We start from the raw sequence: 19,113 nt of genomic DNA on the forward strand, positions 1-19,113 counted from the left end.
CAGCTTGTCGGTTCAATGTCCACAATTGAATACCTTAGTTGCTCAGACGGTAATATGTTTATATACATTTGGATTGGGGTATGACATTTCTTATTAGAGAAAATGTTAAAGGCCTACTGAAATGAAATGTTCTTTATTGAACGGGGATAGCAGATCCATTCTATGTGTCATACTTGATCATTTTGCGATATTGCCATATTTTTGCTGAAAGGATTTAGTAGAGAACATCGACGATAAAGTTTTGGTCGCTGATAAAAAAGCCTTGCCTGTACTGGAAGTAGCGTGACGTCACAGGTTGAAGGGCTACTCACATTTGCACATTGTTTACACCAGCAGCGAGAGCGGTTCAGACCGAGAAAGCGACGATTACCCCATTAATTTGAGCCAGGATGAAAGATTTGTGGATGAGGAACGTAAGAGTGAAGGATTAGAGTGCAGTGCAGGACGTATCTTTTTCGCTCTGACCGTAACTTAGGTACAAGGGCTCATTGGATTCCACACTTTCTCCTTTTTCTATTGTGGATCACGCATTTGTATTTTAAACCACCTCGGATACTATATCCTCTTGAAAATGAGAGTCGAGAACGCGAAATGGACATTCACAGTGACTTTTATCTCCACGACAATACATCGGCGAAGCACTTTAGCTACGGAGCTAACGTGATAGCATCGTGCTTAAATGCAGATAGAAACAAAAGAAATAAGCCCCTGACTGGAAGGATAGACAGAAGATCAACAATACTACCAAACTCTGGACCTGTAACCACACGGTTAATGCTGTACCGCCTGGCGAAGCCTAGCAATGCTGTTGCTAACGACGCCACTGAAGCTAACTTAGCTACGGGACCTCTGCAGAGCTATGCTAAAAACATTATCTCTCCACCTACGCCAGCTCTCATCTGCTCATCACGACCCGTGCTCACCTGCGTTCCAGCGATCGACGGCGCGACGAAGGACTTCACCCGATCATCGATGCGGTCGGTGGCCCGGAGACGGAAGAAGTCAACCCAGACAGGTGAGGACAGCGGCGCGGCGGCAGACGGCGTTGTAGCTTTCGACGACACCCCGGCCGCCATCAGAGTCGGCAAGAAACATATATTTCCCCAAAGTTACGTACGTGACATGCACATAGCGCCACGCACAAACGGGTCAGCGATCAAATGTTTGGAAGTCAAAGCTGTACTCACGGTAGCGCGTCTGCTATCCAACTCAAAGTCCTCCTGGTTGTGTTGCTGTAGCCAGCCTCTAATACACCGATCCCACCTACAGCTTTCTTCTTTGCAGTCTCCATTGTTAATTGAACAAATTGCAAAAGATTCACCAACACAGATGTCCAGAATACTGTGGAATTTTGCGATGAAAACAGAACTTTTTGTATTGGGATACAATGGTGTCCCAGTACTTCCGCTTCAACCCTTGACGTCACGTGCAAACGTCATCATACCTAGATGTTTTTAGCTGAAAGTTTCCCGGGAAATTTAAAATTGCACTTTATAAGTTAACCCGGCCGTATTGGCATGTGTTGCAATGTTAAGATTTCATCATTGATATATAAACTATCAGACTGCGTGGTCGGTAGTAGTGGGTTTCAGTAGGCCTTTAATGTCTCTTGTTTTCATGTTAGCATAAAGCAAGCGAGATGGCGCCAGTCAGTTTGTGAGTTCATCAAAATGCAGTTATCAATTTAGTTTTTTTCCATCATTTTAAATTTAAAAAGGTAATACTAACGGTCGGCAGTATTACCGCGGTTGTCATTAATACAGTTTATTGTTACATCCCTATGATGCCCGTAGACCCAAAAATGGAAGCTGTTGCAATGTAGCAAAAGTCTGTCTGTCCTGGCTGCTTAGTACAATATGGCTATGAACATCCCAGTCAACAAAGTAAAGACTTTATAAACAAGTTGTGACAACGTTCACGACACATCGCCTGCTGCAAAACACCAAATTCAATATTCAAGATTGTTTATTGTCATATGCACAGTTAAACAGACAGTTTGCCGTACAATGAAAATCTTACTTTGCTAGTCCGCCCTTCAACAAGTCACACGGTACTTAGCTAAAATAAAATAAAAATATGTAATATACACAATACTGATTCACAGTCAACAGTATAAAGGTGTCATTGGGTCACAGCAGCAGTTACAAGTGTCTTTAGTGACCAAAGGTGAAAAGTGTCTACAGCGATGGTTCACAGTTCGGGGGTGGTCATAGTAGCTGTCTTTTGTTCAAAAGATAAAAGTAAAAGTAAAAAGGGGGGTGGGGGGTTGTCGCTGGGGGGGCTAGCATTCACAAGTTAGCATTCACAAGCCTGATGGCCTGTGGGTTGTTACTGTTTGTCAGTCTCGTAGTCCTGGCTTTCAGGCTCCTGTATCGTCTGCCTGATGATAGGAGGCTGAAGAGACTGTGCTGGGGGTGTGTACTGTCCTTTAGGATGTTGTGTGCTCTCCTGGTGGCCCTGGTAGAGTACATGTCCTGTAGTGTGGGGAAGGCTGCTCCTGATATGTACTGAGCCGTTTTAATCACTCGCTAGAGTGCCTTCCTGTCCTGAGCGGCGCAATTTCCATACCAGACCGTGATTGAGCTGGTAAGGACACTCTCAACCGTACTTCTATAAAAGTTGCTGAGAATTTTGGGTGGCATGCCAAATTTTCTCAGCCTTCTTAGGAAGTACAGTCGCTGCTGGGCTTTCTTTATTGTTTGTTGGGTGTTGTGAGCCCAGGTGAGGTCCTCGCTGATGTGGGTCCCGAGGAATTTAAAGGTTTTCACTAGGGCTGCGAATTTTTGGGTGTCCCACGATTCGATTCAATATCGATTCTTGGGGTCACGATTCGATAATAAATCAATTTTTTCGATTCAACGCGATTCTCGATTCAAAAACTATATTTTTCCGATTCAAAACAATTCTCTATTCATTCAATACATAGGATTTCAGCAGGATCTACCCCAGTCTGCTGACATGCAAGCAGAGTAGTAGATTTTTGTAAAAAGCTTTTATAATTGTAAAGGACAATGTTTTATCAACTGATTGCAATAATGTAAATTTGTTTTAACTATTAAATGAACCAAAAATATGACTTATTTTATCTTTGTGAAAATATTGGACACAGTGTGTTGACAAGCTTATGAGATGCGATGCAAGTGTAAGCCACTGTGACACTATTGTTCATTTTTATTTTATTTTTTACTTTTTTTTTTTATAAATGTTTAATGATAATGTCAATGAGGGATTTTTAAACACTGCTATGTTGAAATTGTTACTAATATTGATACTGTTGTTGATAATATTCATTTTTGTTTCACTACAATTTGGATTGTTCTGTGTCATGTTTTTGTCTCCTCTCAATTGCTCTGTTAACTGCTGTTCTGAGTGTTGCTGGGTCTGGTTTGGTTTTGGAATTGGATTGCATTGTTATTGTATTGCTGTGTATTGTTTTGTTGGATTGATTAATAAAAAATTAAAAATAGATATTTGAAAAATGAGAATCGATACTGAATCGTACAACGTGAGAATGGCGATTTGAATTTGAATCGAATTTTTCCCACACCCCTAGTTTTCACCCTGTCCACCTCTGTCTCCCTTATGTACAGAGGTGTGTACTGTGCACTCCTTCTCCGTGGGTCAATAATCATCTCCTTGGTCTTGTCTGTGTTCAAGGAGAGATTATTATCCTGACACCAGGCCACCAGTTCCGCTGCCTCCCTTCTGTACGGTGCCTCAGCTCCCCCAGTGATCAGTCCGACGACTGTAGTATCATCTGCAAACTTGATGATACTGGTGTTGTCCTGGGAGGCCACACAGTCGTCTGTGAAGAGGGTGTACAACAGGGGGCTCAGCACGCAGCCTTGGGGGGTTCCTGTGCTTAGAACCTTTGTGCCTGATGTCTGGTTGCCGACTCTGACTGACTGGGGCCGGTTTGTGAGAAAGTTCAGCACCCAGTCACAGAGAGCCGGTGTCAGACCAACAGTAAGGAGTTTAGCACTGAGTTTTTGTGGGATGACCGTGTTAAAAGCAGAGCTGTAGTCGATGAATAATAGCCTGGCATAGGTGTCCTTGCCCTCCAAGTGGGTGAGAGTGGTGTGGATGATGGTGTTAACTGCATCCTCAGTAGACCGGTTCTGCCGGTAAGCAAACTGCAGAGGGTCCAGTGTGTCTGAGATGGTCTTCTTGATGTGTGACATGACTATCCTCTCGAAGCACTTCATCACTATTGGGGTGAGTGCAACGGAGCGATAGTCATTCAGACAGGTCACAGTGTTTTTCTTTGGCAGGGGCACGATGGTGGTGGTCTTGAAGCAGGTGGGCACAACAGCTTGTGTTAGTGACAAGTTGTATACGTCAGCAAGTACTTCAGCCAGCTCTGATGAACAGACCCTGAGGTTGTTGGGCCGGCTGCCTTCCGTGGGTTTGTTCTCCTCAGAATTGTACGTACTTCTGCTGTTGTCAGTGAGTGGTGGGTCCTGCGTGTGCTCCATGGTCAGAACCCCTCTCTGTTGGTTGGTGTTGGGGACCTCGAAGCGGGCGTAGAACTCATTCAGCTCATCTGGCAGTGAGGGTTGGCTGTTTGTGACCCCCCTGCTACCCTGCTTGTAGTCTGTGATGTGTTGCAGTCCTTGCCACAGGCGCCGGGAATCTGTGGGAGAGTAGAATCCCTCCAGCTTTAGTCTGTATTGTCCCTTGGCCTCGCTGATGGATCTACGCAGGTCATATCTGGCCTTCTTCTAGTCCTCAGCGTTGCCTGAGACAAATGCATGTAGCTTGGACCGAACATCACAGTTAATCCAGGGTTTTTGGTTTGGGTATATCTTGTATTGTTTTGTGGGCACAGAGTTTTCCACATGTGCTGATGTAGCCAGCAGTGGAAGCATATTCCTCTATGTCCACAGTACCGTCATCCCTCTGAGCAGCAGTTTTGAACATGTCCCAGTCTGTACTCCCAAAGCAGTCCTGAAGCACTAGTTCAGTGTCTTCATTCCACACTTTAACAGTTTTACTCACTGAGGGGGCTTGCTTGAGGCGCTGTCTGTACGTTGGATATAGAAAAGCTGTGATGTGATCAGATAGTCCAAAGTGTGGTCTGGGTACAGCCTTGTAGGCTCCCTTCACGTTGTTGTACACTTGGTCCAGTGTTTTTCTCAGTCGTAGGAAAGTTCACATACTGATGGTATTTCGGGACGACACTCTTTAGGTTGCGGTGGTTAAAATCCCCAGCTACCATGAACGCAGCATCAGGTTGTGCGGTCTCTTGTTTACTGATGACGTCATACAAAAGCCCCAGCGCTGTTGTGGAGTCCGCCCGTGGCGGGATGTAAACAGACAGTATAAACACTGCACTGAACTCCCTTGGCAGGTAAAAGGGTCTGCATTTCATCATCAAAAACTCAATGTTCCGAGCAGTGTCTTTCAATCACCTGTACGTCCGAGCACCAGCTGTTACTCACGTAAACACAGACGCCGCCGCCTCTCGCCTTTCTTGAAGCCATTGTCCGGTCTCCACGGTAGACTGTGTGCGTTGCTAGATGCATGGCAGAGTCTGGGATGCTGTCCGAAATCCAGGTTTCCGTGAAAATAAGAGCACAGCATTCTCTCAGTTCACGCTGGGATGTAATCCTGGTTCTCAGCTCATCCAGCTTGTTGTCGAGCGAGCGCACGTTAGCTAGCAGCAGGCTAGGTAGTGGTGGTCGTGTAGCTCTAGCCTTTAGTCTAGCATGTAGCCCCGCTCTCTTGCCTTGCCGCCTTGTTGTTGTTTTGGTCTGGCTGTGGTTAGCAGGGTCTCGTCGTAGCAGACAGTTGAAGTCCGTCAGACTATAAGTGAGCTCATAGTGAGCTTTGCCATGTCCAGAAGTGCATCTCTGTTATAACTCACTGTTGCGTGCAATAACTTTGCATTTAGGATGCAAATTAGGACTATAATAAATAATGTTCTTGCCACAGATCTTGGTAAATGTTTTAGGGCTTACAGCAAATAATGAGGGCGGTTGCGGCTTTTGCCGCAGTTGCAGTGGTTAAATTCGAGCCCTGCAGTAGTATGTCAGTAAGTAATATGCAACTGTAATTATTTGATTCGTGTTTATATTGACAAATGTGCTGTTTTAGACTGCAATATTGCTCAATGAAGGACACTTATTACGTAAGTGTAGCTTGTGTGTTATTGTGCGCTTAACTGTTGTGTAGTTAGTTTCTAGTAGCCTATAGCCTACCATGTTTACCTTTTGTACAGTAAATTACTTGACTAAAATAAAAATAAAGACCAACCCTGTGTGCTTATTTGAGGACATTTAGATGTTAACATGCTGCAGGACTGCTTGTATCAGACTGTATATCACACAGTTAACATGTAAGCACATATTATCACATACTTGTTATTGATGATATCAGAACAATATCAATATCGGATTGGGACACCCCTGATAGTAATAATCTCAATGTATCCTCTCAATGTTAAGCGCTTCGGCGTGTAAAAAAGCACTATATGATATTTAGAAGTGATCAGAGCGATACATAATACGAGGTCTCAACTATTAGAAAATAATTGTAAGAACACATTTGTTTGTATTTCTACTTATTATTTGGAGAACGTCCATCTGTTTGACAGTTGTCTACAAAAGATAATGATCACTATCAACAATCTCAAATAGGAAAGCATTGGAGCTAATAGGAACACTTGCTGAACCAGACAGAATTTGTTTTCCGATGTAGACAAAGACGGCCACCTGGTTTCCAGCATTGATCAAATGTTGTTTCTCATAAATAATGTCTAAATAAACCTTGTTCTACAATCATGTGGTGTGTAAAGTGACTGCAGAATTGTGCTCATAACCCCTTGTAAGACATAATACAGATAATCTCAAAGTTTTACAATCATTAAACAAACGATCAATGACTTAATGTCAATTAGAGCAGTGGTCCCCAACCGGTCCGTGGATCGATGGTACCAGGCCGCACAAGAAATTAAAAATTAAAAATAAAAAAAAACTTTTTTTTTATTTTTTTTTATTTTTTATCAACATAAAAAACACAAGATACACTTACAATTACCGTAATTTCCGGACTATAAGCCGCACCTGACTATAAGCCGCACCAGCTAAATTTAGGGGAAAATACAGATTGATCCATATATAAGCCGCACCCGACTATAAGCCGCAGGGTTTTGATGTGTAATTACCGTAGCATATAGGGGTTCCTGCTACCACGGAGGGGATTGTCAGGACAAAGATGACTGTTTGGGAACGCAAAGCGTCCCATTTATTAACAATAAATCTTTCAATCATTCAATCAAACTTTCACATCTTTGACATGGCGAACAGCATTCGTGCAGAGTACAAATAATACAACGGTGCAAAGTAATACAAAGTGCTCGCCTGTACGTTATCAAAATAACCAGCCTACCGGTATATGAAAAGTCAGTCTTTAATCATTGTGTCATCGTCTTCCTCCTGCGTACTAAAACCACCGAAATCCTCTTCGCCGGTGTCGGAGAAGAACAGGCCGTAAATAAGCTGCACCCTTGTATAAGCCGCAGGGACCAGAACGAGGGGAAAAAGTAGCGGCTTATAGTCAGGAAATTACTGTAGTGCACCAACCCAAAAAACCTCCCTCCCCCATTTACACTCATTAACACTCATTCGCACAAAAGGGTTGTTTCTTTCTGTTATTAATATTTCCGGTTCCTACATTATATATGAATATAGATCAAAACAGTCTGCAGGGATACAGTCCGTAAGCACGCATGATTGTATTTTTTATGACAACCCCCCCCCAATCCGTGGGACAAATTTTCAAGCGTTGACTGGTCCGCAGTTACAAAAAAGTTGGGGAACACTGAATTAGAGAAGTCCCTGCAGAAGACTCTTGTCTAATAGCCGCCATGTTTTTCTAACCATTCTTGATTACATTTTACAACTATGTGCTTGTCAGTCTCCTAAATGTGTGGTCAAATGGTGATTGGGATAAACCCCTCCTAACAGTGGGTATTAAGCTGCGTGAGAAATTTCAAGTATTCCGACTCATCTGTTTAATAACAGCCCTACCGTCTGGTGTATTATATTCAGACTTAGAAGAACATTTTATATTATGGTTATTTTCACCTAAATTATTATGATACTGTAGAATGCGCTCAAAAAGTATTCATTAAATTATAAGCAAGTTTAATTTAAAAAATTTAAAAAACAATATATAAATAGCCACACACTATAATAAGTACTTCCAGGGCAGAATAAATGTGTTAACCCTTGTGTAATGTTCATATTGTTGTTACTCAGCCAGCGTTTGTGGGTCTGATGGACCCGTTGCATTTTGTGGTTTTTAATGCCTCACAATCAAACACTTTTATGTTAAAATACTGAACAGATGTTTACCTTCTCTCAATAAACATCTGTTCAGTATAAAAGCATTAAAAGACACAAAATGCAACGGGTCCATCAGACCCACAAACGCTAGCTGAATAACAACAATATGAACGTTGCACAGAAAATTTCTCTGCCAGTTTCTGCATCCCACAGGGATTCTTCTTTTGTGTTTCTGCACCTGCGGTCCCACACAAGGTTGCAACATTGTTTGTCAACACTGTCTGCTCTCATTTTCTCGCACATTTGACCCTCTGATGTTCTGTGTACCTACACTCTGTCCTCCTCCTGTCTGGCCTGATGTGTGTGTGTGTGTGTGTGTGCGTGTGTGTGTGTGTCTGTGTGTGTGTGTGTGCGTGTGTGTGTATGTGTGACCCGGACATCTTATATGTAATAGAAATGTGTAGGGGGGGGGGGGGGGTGTATGGTGTGTGGTCATTAAATATGTATTCTGATATATGTTCTTCACAGAAAATGAGCCAAAGTCAGTGAGTCTCAGTTTGAAAAAATTAATTAATTGTATCATTTTTCATTTAATAAAAAATTAAAACGGGTCCCACAGACCCGAACACCACACAAGGTAATAATATTGTTTTGACTACTTTAGAGCCATATTATTTTCATTGAACACAGAGAGCAGTCTACCAATTCCTTGTGTGTTAAACCTCCTTGGCCAATAAAGCTGATTCTGACTTGAGCATTTAAATATGTTTATTTTCTTCCGTTTTAATTTTTAACAGGCTTAGTGTTTTTTTTTTCCATTTTCTATCGATTGTCCCTCTCAAGGTGGCGAAGTGGCTGGAGTCTATCCGAGGTGCATTCGGGCGGAACCTCATCCAAGGGCCAACACAGATAGAACGGCAACATTCACACTCACATTCACACACTAGGGCCAATTTTTACAGAAAATAACACGTGTTGGGTGTGTCATTTCCGGTTTATGTGACGTCACGCAAATATACTTCCGTTGTCATATTCCTTCGAGTACCGACCGATCTCTCTGTCTAGGGGAGCACAGCCTGTAGGTTTAATGTGCACAATTCCATATCTTAGCTGCTCAGACAGTAATGAGTTTATAGAAGTTTAGATTGGGGAACGTTTTTTATTTGAGGAAAGAGGTTAATTAGTGTCTCTTCAATTCATGTTAGCATTTAGGCTAGCCAGTGCTAGTCGGGTTCTCTATTAAATGAACAGTGTCACTGGTTATCAATCACGGTTTTATGCAATTTTTTATTTAAAACAGTAATACTAACCATGGAAAGTTTCACCGCGGTTAATCATTATACCAGTTATCGTTATATCCCTAACTTACACAACAAAATCATTGTGTTATATATTGTACAATAAAATGTGATGAAGTCAAATCAACACGGTGACATTTTGTTCAGCTATAAAAACAAGAACTCTGCAATATGTTCGAAAAGTTGCAAACAAAATGTTTAATGGTCTCTAGCAAATGAACATATTCTCTCCATGACTTGTAATGGTCACCTGACACGCTGGCCGCTTGTTGCCAGGCAGAGTTCAAAGGGCTCAATCTTAATTGCCCCAAAGGCCAATGAAAAAGGCCACACCCACTTGTACATGTTTGAATAGCAAACAGGAAGGTACGCAGCGTTCAACGACAAGGGAACATTTTAAAATGAGTGCATTACATTTCTTAACGGGGTTCCTGGAGAACTCTTTGACAAGAGAAATGTGTTTGTTTTTCTCAAAACTACACCTTTAGAGCAGAGTTTTTCAACCACTGTGCCGCGGCACACTAGTGTACCGTGAGATATTGTTTGGTGCGCCGAATATTAATTTCACCTAATTGGGTTAAAAATATTTTATGCAAACCAGAAATCATAACCCGCAAATAATGTGCCGTTGTTGAGTGTCTGTACTGTCTAGAGCTCGGCATATCAGTAGGTGGCAGCAGGTAGCTGATTGCTTTGTAGATGTCGGGAACACGGTTTGTCGTGATCACAATACGCGGGAGGCAGCGTGCAGGTAAAAAGGTATCTAATGCTTAAACCAAAAATAAACAAAAGGCGAGTGCCGCTAAGATAAGGCATTGAAGCTTTAGGATGGCTATGCAAAACGAAACTAAAACTGAACTGGCTGCAAAGTAAACAAAAACAGAATGCTGGACGACAGCAAAGACTTACAGCGTGTGGAGCAGACGGCGTCCACAAAGTACATCCGTACATGACAATCAACACCAAAAAAGGAGCGCAAGACAAGAACTAAAACACTACACACTGGAAAACACCAAAAAACTCAAAATAAGTCACAGCGTGATGTGACAGGTCATGACAGTACACCTACTTTGAGACAAGAGTTATAGTGATGCATGGGTGGTTATGGTTTGAATTAGGGCTGGGCGATATGGCCTTTTATTAATATGTCGATATTTTTAGGCCATGTCACGATACACAATATATATCTCGATATTTTGCCTTAGCCTTAAATTAACACTTGATGCATATAATCACACCAGTATGATGATTCTGTGTATACATTAAAACATTCTTGTTCATACTGCATTATTATATGCTAATTTTAAACTTTCATGCAGAGAGGGAAATCACAACTAAGTCAATTTACCAAAACTGTATTTATTAAAAAGTTATTAAGCAGTGGCACAAACATTCATGTCATTTCAATACAGAAAGTGCAAGATTGTCAGAGACATTTTAAAACAAGCTATTAGTGCAATTTTGTGCATGATGTCATTAAGATGACATATCAAAACAACACTAAATTAAAGTGCACTTTTGGTACAAAACACCACTACAACAGTTAAAAACAAATAAAGTGCACTTTTGTGCATGATGTCACACAAAATATTTCAAAAACTGTCAAATAAAAATTAGCTGCATAATAGGAAATCAAATAGTGTATGTATGTCCTTTGCTATGTGGTAGGTTACTGCGGACGTTATCTCCTTCTGTTTTTGACAAATTTTTTTCATATGGTGTTGATCTGGAAATGGAAGACGCCAGGCTCATTTGGGTCAGTGCTGGTTGCTTCGGCATTTTGTTGGGTGTGGCACCAGTCGGAGATGTTGACATGCAGAGTTTCAAGCACTTCATTCTCTAGCGGGTGACTTTTGAAATGATTCTACAAATTAGCAGTGCTGCTACTTTTTGTAGCAACGCTTTTGCCGAATACTTGACATATTACGGTTGTCTGTTCAACATCTTCAGACCGCCAGACGATGGACCTAGTGCTGTTTTTCTTGGGAATTAATTATTCTTCCTCCATTTGTTACCGGATTGGCACCTTCTCTGTCTCGTATTACCACTTGCACGGCTCCGCTTGCACCACCTGCCACTGCTAACTTTATCCATGCCGCTAGCTCTCTGCTTCACGATGACGTTGCACGCGCGACAGTATGTGACTTATGTTACAAGGTGCGCTTGTTTTATGTTACTGTGAGAAGGAGAGACAAGAAAGAGTGAGAAAAGCCGGTACTGTAATGCCCGCAGCTAAAAGCAACTGCGTGAGAACGTATACTCCAATATCACGATATAGTCATTTTCTACATCGCACAGAGACAAACCCGCGATGTATCGAGTATACTCGATATATCACCCAGCCTTAGTTTGAATTCATATCCAACAATTGCGAGAACGACTTATTTTTGTCAATATCGGCTGCTGAGTTTAGTTTTTTTATGTTTTCTGCTCGCGGTGTGCCTCTGGATTTTTTTAATGAAAAAAATGTGTCTTGGCTCAGAAAAGGTTGAAAAACACTGCTTTAGAGTAACCTGACTCTCGCCAGATCGTTGTAGTTTGCTGAGCTCCACACAAGGATCTGGGCTCGAGGGGAATGCAAACTCCTTCCAGATAGCAAAAAATAATGAACCAATCAGGATCGCCGGGCGGGATTTCATAGATGTGACGTAGCCCCGAAACGACTGTTTGATTCAAACAACAACGGCAAAACGCAGCGAGGAGTCGTCTGCTGACATTGATTCTGCTATTGCAACTTTTGTCGAATCTATTGGATATTAATTATTTAAAAGATGAACAGATAACTTTTCGCTCTGTCGTTATCCAATATGTCGGCCGTTCTGTTTTGGATTTCCCAGCGTCGCTCTCGTCAGCGTCACGGGTTGATTTGGATGTGAGCGGTTGGAGTAGCACGTCATTCAAGATAACGGACAAGTGGTTTATCCAATCACGTACAATGATTTTTTTACAACGCCCTTCCTTCTGAAATACATCTCCTATTGAGAACTCCCAGATCCTTGTGTGGAGCTCAGCGAACTACAATCTGACAAGAGTCAGGTTAGCTTTAGAGAGCTGTTTGATTGATTGATTGAAACTTTTATTAGTAGATTGCACAGTACAGTACATATTCCGTACAATTGACCACTAAATGGTAACACCCGAATAAGTTTTTCAACTTGTTTAAGTCGGGGTCCATGTAAATCAATTCATGGTACAAATATATACTATCAGCATAAAACAGTCATCACACTAGTTAATCATCAGAGTATATACAATGAATTATTTACATTATTTACAATCCGGGAGGTGGGATGTGGAGGGGGGGGAGGGTTAGGTTTGGTTGATATCAGTACTTCAGTCATCAACAATTGCATCATCTGAGAAATGGACATTGAAACAGTGTAGGTCTGACTTCGTAGGATATGTACAGCGAGCAGTGAACATAGTGAGTTAAGAACAAGTATATATATTTGATTATTTACATTTGATTATTAACAATCCGGGGAGGTGGGATGTGGAGGGGGGAGGGTGTTAGTCTAGGGTTGAAGTTGCCTGGAGGTGTTCTTTTAGTGCAGTTTTAAAGGAGGATAGAGATGCACTTTCTTTTACACCTGTTGGGAGTGCATTCCATATTGATGTGGCATAGAAGGAGAATGAGTTAAGACCTTTGTTAGATCGGAATCTGGGAATCTGTGGGCCACAAATGACTGCCGGGCCACACTTTGGACACCCCTGGTTAGCATCAGCTGGTGTACCTAATGGACTGTCCCCTATGCACAATGGTGGAAGTTGAAAAAGTGTCCCATCTTGCTGGAGGAAAAAGCGCCCTCCTCCGTTTTAGAACCACAGCGACAAGGTATAGCAGCACATGACGCATTAAATCAAACTTTAGCTTCCATAAAAATTACAATAAAAAGGAGCAGTGACGTGACGGCAATGGCTATAAAAGAGCTGTCATAATGAGAGAAAACACAATGTTACAGCTGCAGGACTTTGTCGTGTTGTGGTCTTAAAAAGGGATTAAAGAGTGCTAAAAATGCAGATTTAATGTTAGTGTGACGTCTCTTTTTGCGCCATAGTGCAGCTGAAGGATGAGGATCAGTAATGATCACCCTCGACAAACGTCGCCTTTCAAGGCGATTTAAGGACGAACTAAAAAAAATGTTCCCTGCTTGAAAAAAAGCCAACAATTGGTGAGAAAAAGAAGCAAGCTAGCGTGTACTCACCAGGATGACAGGCGCCGTGTTTGTGCAAGGTTAAAAGACACATTAGGGATACAATCCAGCAGCAGTTGGCTTCTCGTCTCCGCTTCATGTCAGAACACTCATGGAGAGCCACAAGAGGACAAAGTTTCTTGCTTATTTGCAGTCTTTCGGCTTAAGAAAAGACAAGAGAAGCCCAAAGCGCGCCAGTCCAAAAAAAAAAAATAGAAGTTGACGTCGCGGCAACGAAAGGCTGAAAAAAAAGGAGTACGTCTTTTATAAAATGTAGTTTACAAAATAGTCCGCTTTGGTCCGAGCTTGTGATGCTTGGAGGGCTAAAACGGCGGCGAGGACACACTTCCGAGCTGGACGCCACGACGGGCTTCCTCGGAGACACATTCCCGGACAAGGAAGAGGTCAGGCGGCGATCAATGGCTGTCTTTCACGGCACGCTCCGCACCATGGAGAACAACTCCTCCAAAATTGTTTTTTTTTTCTTGTGAAGAAGATCAACACAATGCGAGGACGAGTCGTGTTGTTCCATCCAGGAAGTGGACTAGCGGTCATGCATGGCCATCACCAGCCTGCTGCTGCTGCTCCATCCCGCCGACAAGCTTCCTGTGCGGGGCGGGGGAGGATCAGGAGGCGGTGCTCGGATTCTTTTAATAAGACTTTGTTCATCGGCAATCCAAAGACTTTAAATGATGGCTCTGGTGAACATTCGGAATGTTCGAGTAGAATACAATTGTTTCATTAAGCAGACGACAACACATTATTTGTCATGCATCCATTTTTTTACCGCTTGTCCCTTTCGTGGGCGCGGGGGGGTGCTGGAGCCTATCTCAGCTGCATTCGGGGGGAAGGCAGGGTACACCCTGGACAAGTCGCCCACTCATCGCGGGGCCAACACAGATAGACAGACAACATTCACACTCACATTAACACACTATGGCCAATTTAGTGTTGCCAATCAACCTATCCCAATTAAAGGCCTACTGAAATGATTTTTTTTTATTTAAACGGGGATAGCAGATCCATTCTATGTGTCATACTTGATCATTTTGCGATATTGCCATATTTTTGCTGAAAGCATTTAGTAGAGAACATCAACGATAAAGTTCGCAACTTTTGGTCGCTGATAAAAAAAGCCTTGCCTGTACCGGAAGTAGCGTGACGTCGCAGGTTGAAGGGCTCCTCACATTTCCCCATTGTTTACACCAGCAGCGAGAGCAATTCGGACCGAGAAAGCGACGGTTACCCCATTAATTTGAGCCAGGATGAAAGATTTGTGGATGAGGAACGTGAGAGTGAAGGACTAGAGTGCAGTGCAGGACGTATCTTTTTTCGCTCTGACCGTAACTTGGGTAAAAGGGCTCATTGGATTCCACACTTTCTCCTTTTTCTATTGTGGATCACGGATTGGTATTCTAAACCACCTCGGATACTATATCCTCTTGAAAATGAGAGTCGAGAACGCGAAATGGACATTCACAGTGACTTATCTCCACAACAATACATCGGTGAAGGACTTTAGCTACGGAGCTAACGTGATAGCATCATACTTATATGCAGATAGAAACAAAAGAAATAAGCCCCTGACTGGAAGGATAGACAGAAGATCAACAATACTACCATCAGGAGACACCGAACTCTGGACCTGTAACCACACGGTTAATGCTGTGCCACCTGTCGAAGCCTAGCAATGCTGTTGCTAACGACGCCATTGAAGCTAACTTAACCAAGGGACCTCGTCAGAGCTATGATAAAAACATTAGCGCTCCACCTAAGCCAGCCCTCATCTGCTCATCAACACCCGTGCTCACCTGCGTTCCAGCGATCGACGGCGCGACGAAGGACTTCACCCGATCATCGATGCGGTCGGCGGCTAGCGTCGGATAGCGCGTCTGCTATCCAAGTCAAAGTCCTTCTGGTTGTGTTGCTGCAGCCATCCGCTAATACACAGCTTTCTTCCTTGCAGTCTCCATTGTTCATTAAACAAATTGCAAAAGATTCACCAACACAGATGTCCAGAATACTGTGGAATTTTGCGATGAAAACAGAGCTGTTTGTATTGTGATACAATGTGTCCCAATACTTCCGTTTCAACCATTGACGTCACGCGCAAACGTCATCATACATAGACGTTTACAACCGGAAGTTCCCCGGGAAATTTAAAATTGCACTTTATAAGTTAACCCGGCCATATTGGCATGTGTTGCAATGTTAAGATTTCATCATTGATATATAAACTATCAGACTGCGTGGTCGGTAGTAGTGGGTTTCAGTAGGCCTTTAAGTTGAATAGCCCTGCTCTAAGGTAAATGCTTTACATAATTGTTACATTACTTTATAAAGTGAGAATATGTAAATTGTATGAAGTATCATATTGTGAGTAGGGATGTCCGATAATGGCTTTTTGCCGATATCCAATATTCCGATATTGTCCAACTCTTTAATTACCGATACCGATATCAACCGATACGATATATACAGTCGTGGAATTAACACATTATTATGCCTAATTTGGACAACCAGGTATGGTAAAGATAAGGTCCTTTTTTTTAAATTAATAAAATAAAATAAGATGAATAAATTAAAAACATTTTCTTGAATAAAAAATAAAGTAAAACAATATATTAACAGTTACATAGAAACTAGTAATTAATGAAAATGAGTAAAATTAACTGTTAAAGGTTAGTACTATTAGTGGACCAGCAGCACGCACAATCATGTGTGCTTACGGACTGTATCCCTTGCAGACTGTATTGATATATATTGATATATAATGTAGGAACCAGAATATTAATAACAGAAAGAAACAACCCTTTTGTGTGAATGAGTGTGAATGAGTGTAAATGGGGGAGGTTTTTTTGGGGGGTTGGTGCACTAATTGTAAGTGTATCTTGTGTTTTTTATGTTGATTTAATTAAAAAAAAAAAAAAAACAACAAAAAAAAACAAACGATACCGATAATTTAAAAAAACGATACCGATCATTTCCGATATTACATTTTAAAGCATTTATCGGCATCTCTAGTTGTGAGTGCATATATGTTCGAAATAAACTTAAACCAAACCAAAAAACTATTATAGCTGTTAGTAGTACATTCAATGTATTGTTTATTGTTCTTAATTAAAAGTTAGTATTTTCCTTTTAACAGGAAACATGTTAAAATCGAGCTGTTCGGGGGCCAAGCACTGATTAAATGTATTCAAATTCATTTAAATGCAAAACCATCTTGTACATCTTCTTAATCAATCAATCAATCAATGTTTATTTATATAGCCCTAAATCACAAGTGTCTCAAAGGGCTGTACAAGCCACAACGACATCCTCGGTACAGAGCCCACATACGGGCAAGGAAAAACTCACCCCAGTGGGACGTCGGTGAATGACTATGAGAAACCTTGGAGAGGACCGCATATGTGGGTAACCCCCCCCCTCTAGGGGAGACCGAAAGCAACGGATGTCGAGTGGGTCTGACATAACATTGTGAAAGTCCAGTCCACAGTGGATCCAACACATCAGCGGGAGTCCAGTCCACAGCGGGGCCAACAGGAAACCATCCCGAGCGGAGATGGGTCAGCAGCGCAGAGATGTCCCCAACCGATGCACAGGCTAGTGGTCCACCCGGGGTCCCGGCTCTGGACAGCCAGCACTTCATCCATGGCCACCGGACCTATGCAACTCCCCCTCGCAAGGGACAGGGGAGAAGAGGAGAGAAGAAAAGAAACGGCAGATCAACTGGTCTAAAAAAAGGGGGGGTCTATTTAAAGGCTAGATTATACAAATGAGTTTTAAGATGGGACTTGAATGCTTCTACTGAGGTAGCATCTCTAACTGTTACCGGGAGGGCATTCCAGAGTACTGGAGCCCGAATAGAAAACGCTCTATAGCCCGCAGACTTTTTTTTGGCTCTGGGAATCACTAATAAGCCGGAGTTCTTTGAACGCAGATTTCTTGTCGGGACATATGGTACAATACAATCGGCGAGATAGGCTGGAGCTAAACCGTGTAATATTTTATACGTAAGTAGTAAAACCTTAAAGTCGCATCTTAAGTGCACAGGAAGCCAGTGCAAGTGAGCCAGTATAGGCGTAATATGATCAAACTTTCTTGTTTTTGTCAAAAGCCTTGCAGCCGCATTTTGTACCAACTGTAATCTTTTAATGCTAGACATAGGGAGGCCCGAAAATAATACGTTACAGTAATCGAGACGAGACGTAACGAACGCATGAATAATGATCTCAGCGTCGCTAGTGGACAAGATGGAACGAATTTTAGCGATATTACGGAGATGAAAGAAGGCCGTTTTAGTAACACTCTTAATGTGTGACTCAAACGAGAGAGTTGGGTCGAAGATAATACCCAGATTCTTTACCGAGTCTCCTTGTTTAATTGTTTGGTTGTCAAATTAAATATCCCTGGATTAGGTGACGTCAATATTGGGAGGGTTACGCCCACCTTTATATATATACTTTTATTATGTTGAACTTTAAACATCCATTTTCTACCGCTTGTCCCTTTCGGGGTCGCGGCGGGGGGGGGGGGGGGGGGGGGGTGCTGGAGTCTATCTCAGAAGCATTCGGGCGGAAGGCGGGGTACACCCTGGACAAGTTGCGACCTTATTGCAGGGCCAACACAGTTAGACAGACAACATTCACACTCACATTCACACACTAGGGCCAGTTTGTCAATCATACATAAACTTATAACTCGACCAAAAGCCAGTTTACATTCAAAGTATACACCACCAGATCGCTACATTTATTTACGATATAAATAAACCAATACCCCTGATACCAGATCTTTATGCTCTGATATCGATTCTCAAATCAAAATATTGATACTTTGATACTATAATTATTTTAGATAATGTATATCATTAACAGGAACACCGTGTAAAGTACTTCAATCATTCAGAGCAGGGGTGTCAAACTCATTTTAGATTGGGGGCCACAAGGAGATAATCTACTCCCAAGTGGGCCGGACTGGTAAAATCCCAGCACGATAACTTAAAAATAAAGACAACTTCATATCTATGTAGAAAAATAGAACTGTTATGGTTCACACTCCTGCTGCATCTCATCCTACTGAGCGCACCGCGGGCCACGGCCGCGGGCGTTCCCTCTCAGCTGCGGGCACACCTCCGCGCAGCTGCAAAAAATCAGCAATCAACACACCTGCCTGTGATGAGCAACCTGCCTTCATAAGCCCGCGCGTCTTGAGGTCCAGTGCCAGAACGTAGCTTCTCGTACCCCGTACAGTAAGCCAACACGTCTCCAGCCTTCTCGCATGTGCATTCTCTCTCCCTGTTTTCCCTCCCCGTCGTGTTCACTGTCTCTC

General features: G+C 42.4%; 1 protein-coding gene across 1 annotated transcript in view; it reads right to left on the reverse strand.

Annotated features, from left to right (window-relative positions):
- Positions 1-14,396, reverse strand: part of LOC133650978 (receptor-type tyrosine-protein phosphatase gamma-like) — a 369,942-nt gene extending 355,546 nt beyond the window's left edge. Inside the window, exon 1 of the mRNA XM_062048807.1 lies at positions 13,792-14,396. Within this exon, the coding sequence (XP_061904791.1) occupies positions 13,792-13,879 (88 nt within the window). The 5' untranslated portion in view covers positions 13,880-14,396. The remainder of the gene's footprint in view (positions 1-13,791) is intronic.
- Between the last annotated feature and the right edge of the window lie 4,717 nt (positions 14,397-19,113).

This window comes from Entelurus aequoreus, linkage group LG01 (assembly GCF_033978785.1).
Source record: "Entelurus aequoreus isolate RoL-2023_Sb linkage group LG01, RoL_Eaeq_v1.1, whole genome shotgun sequence".
NCBI classification, from domain to species: domain Eukaryota; kingdom Metazoa; phylum Chordata; class Actinopteri; order Syngnathiformes; family Syngnathidae; genus Entelurus; species Entelurus aequoreus.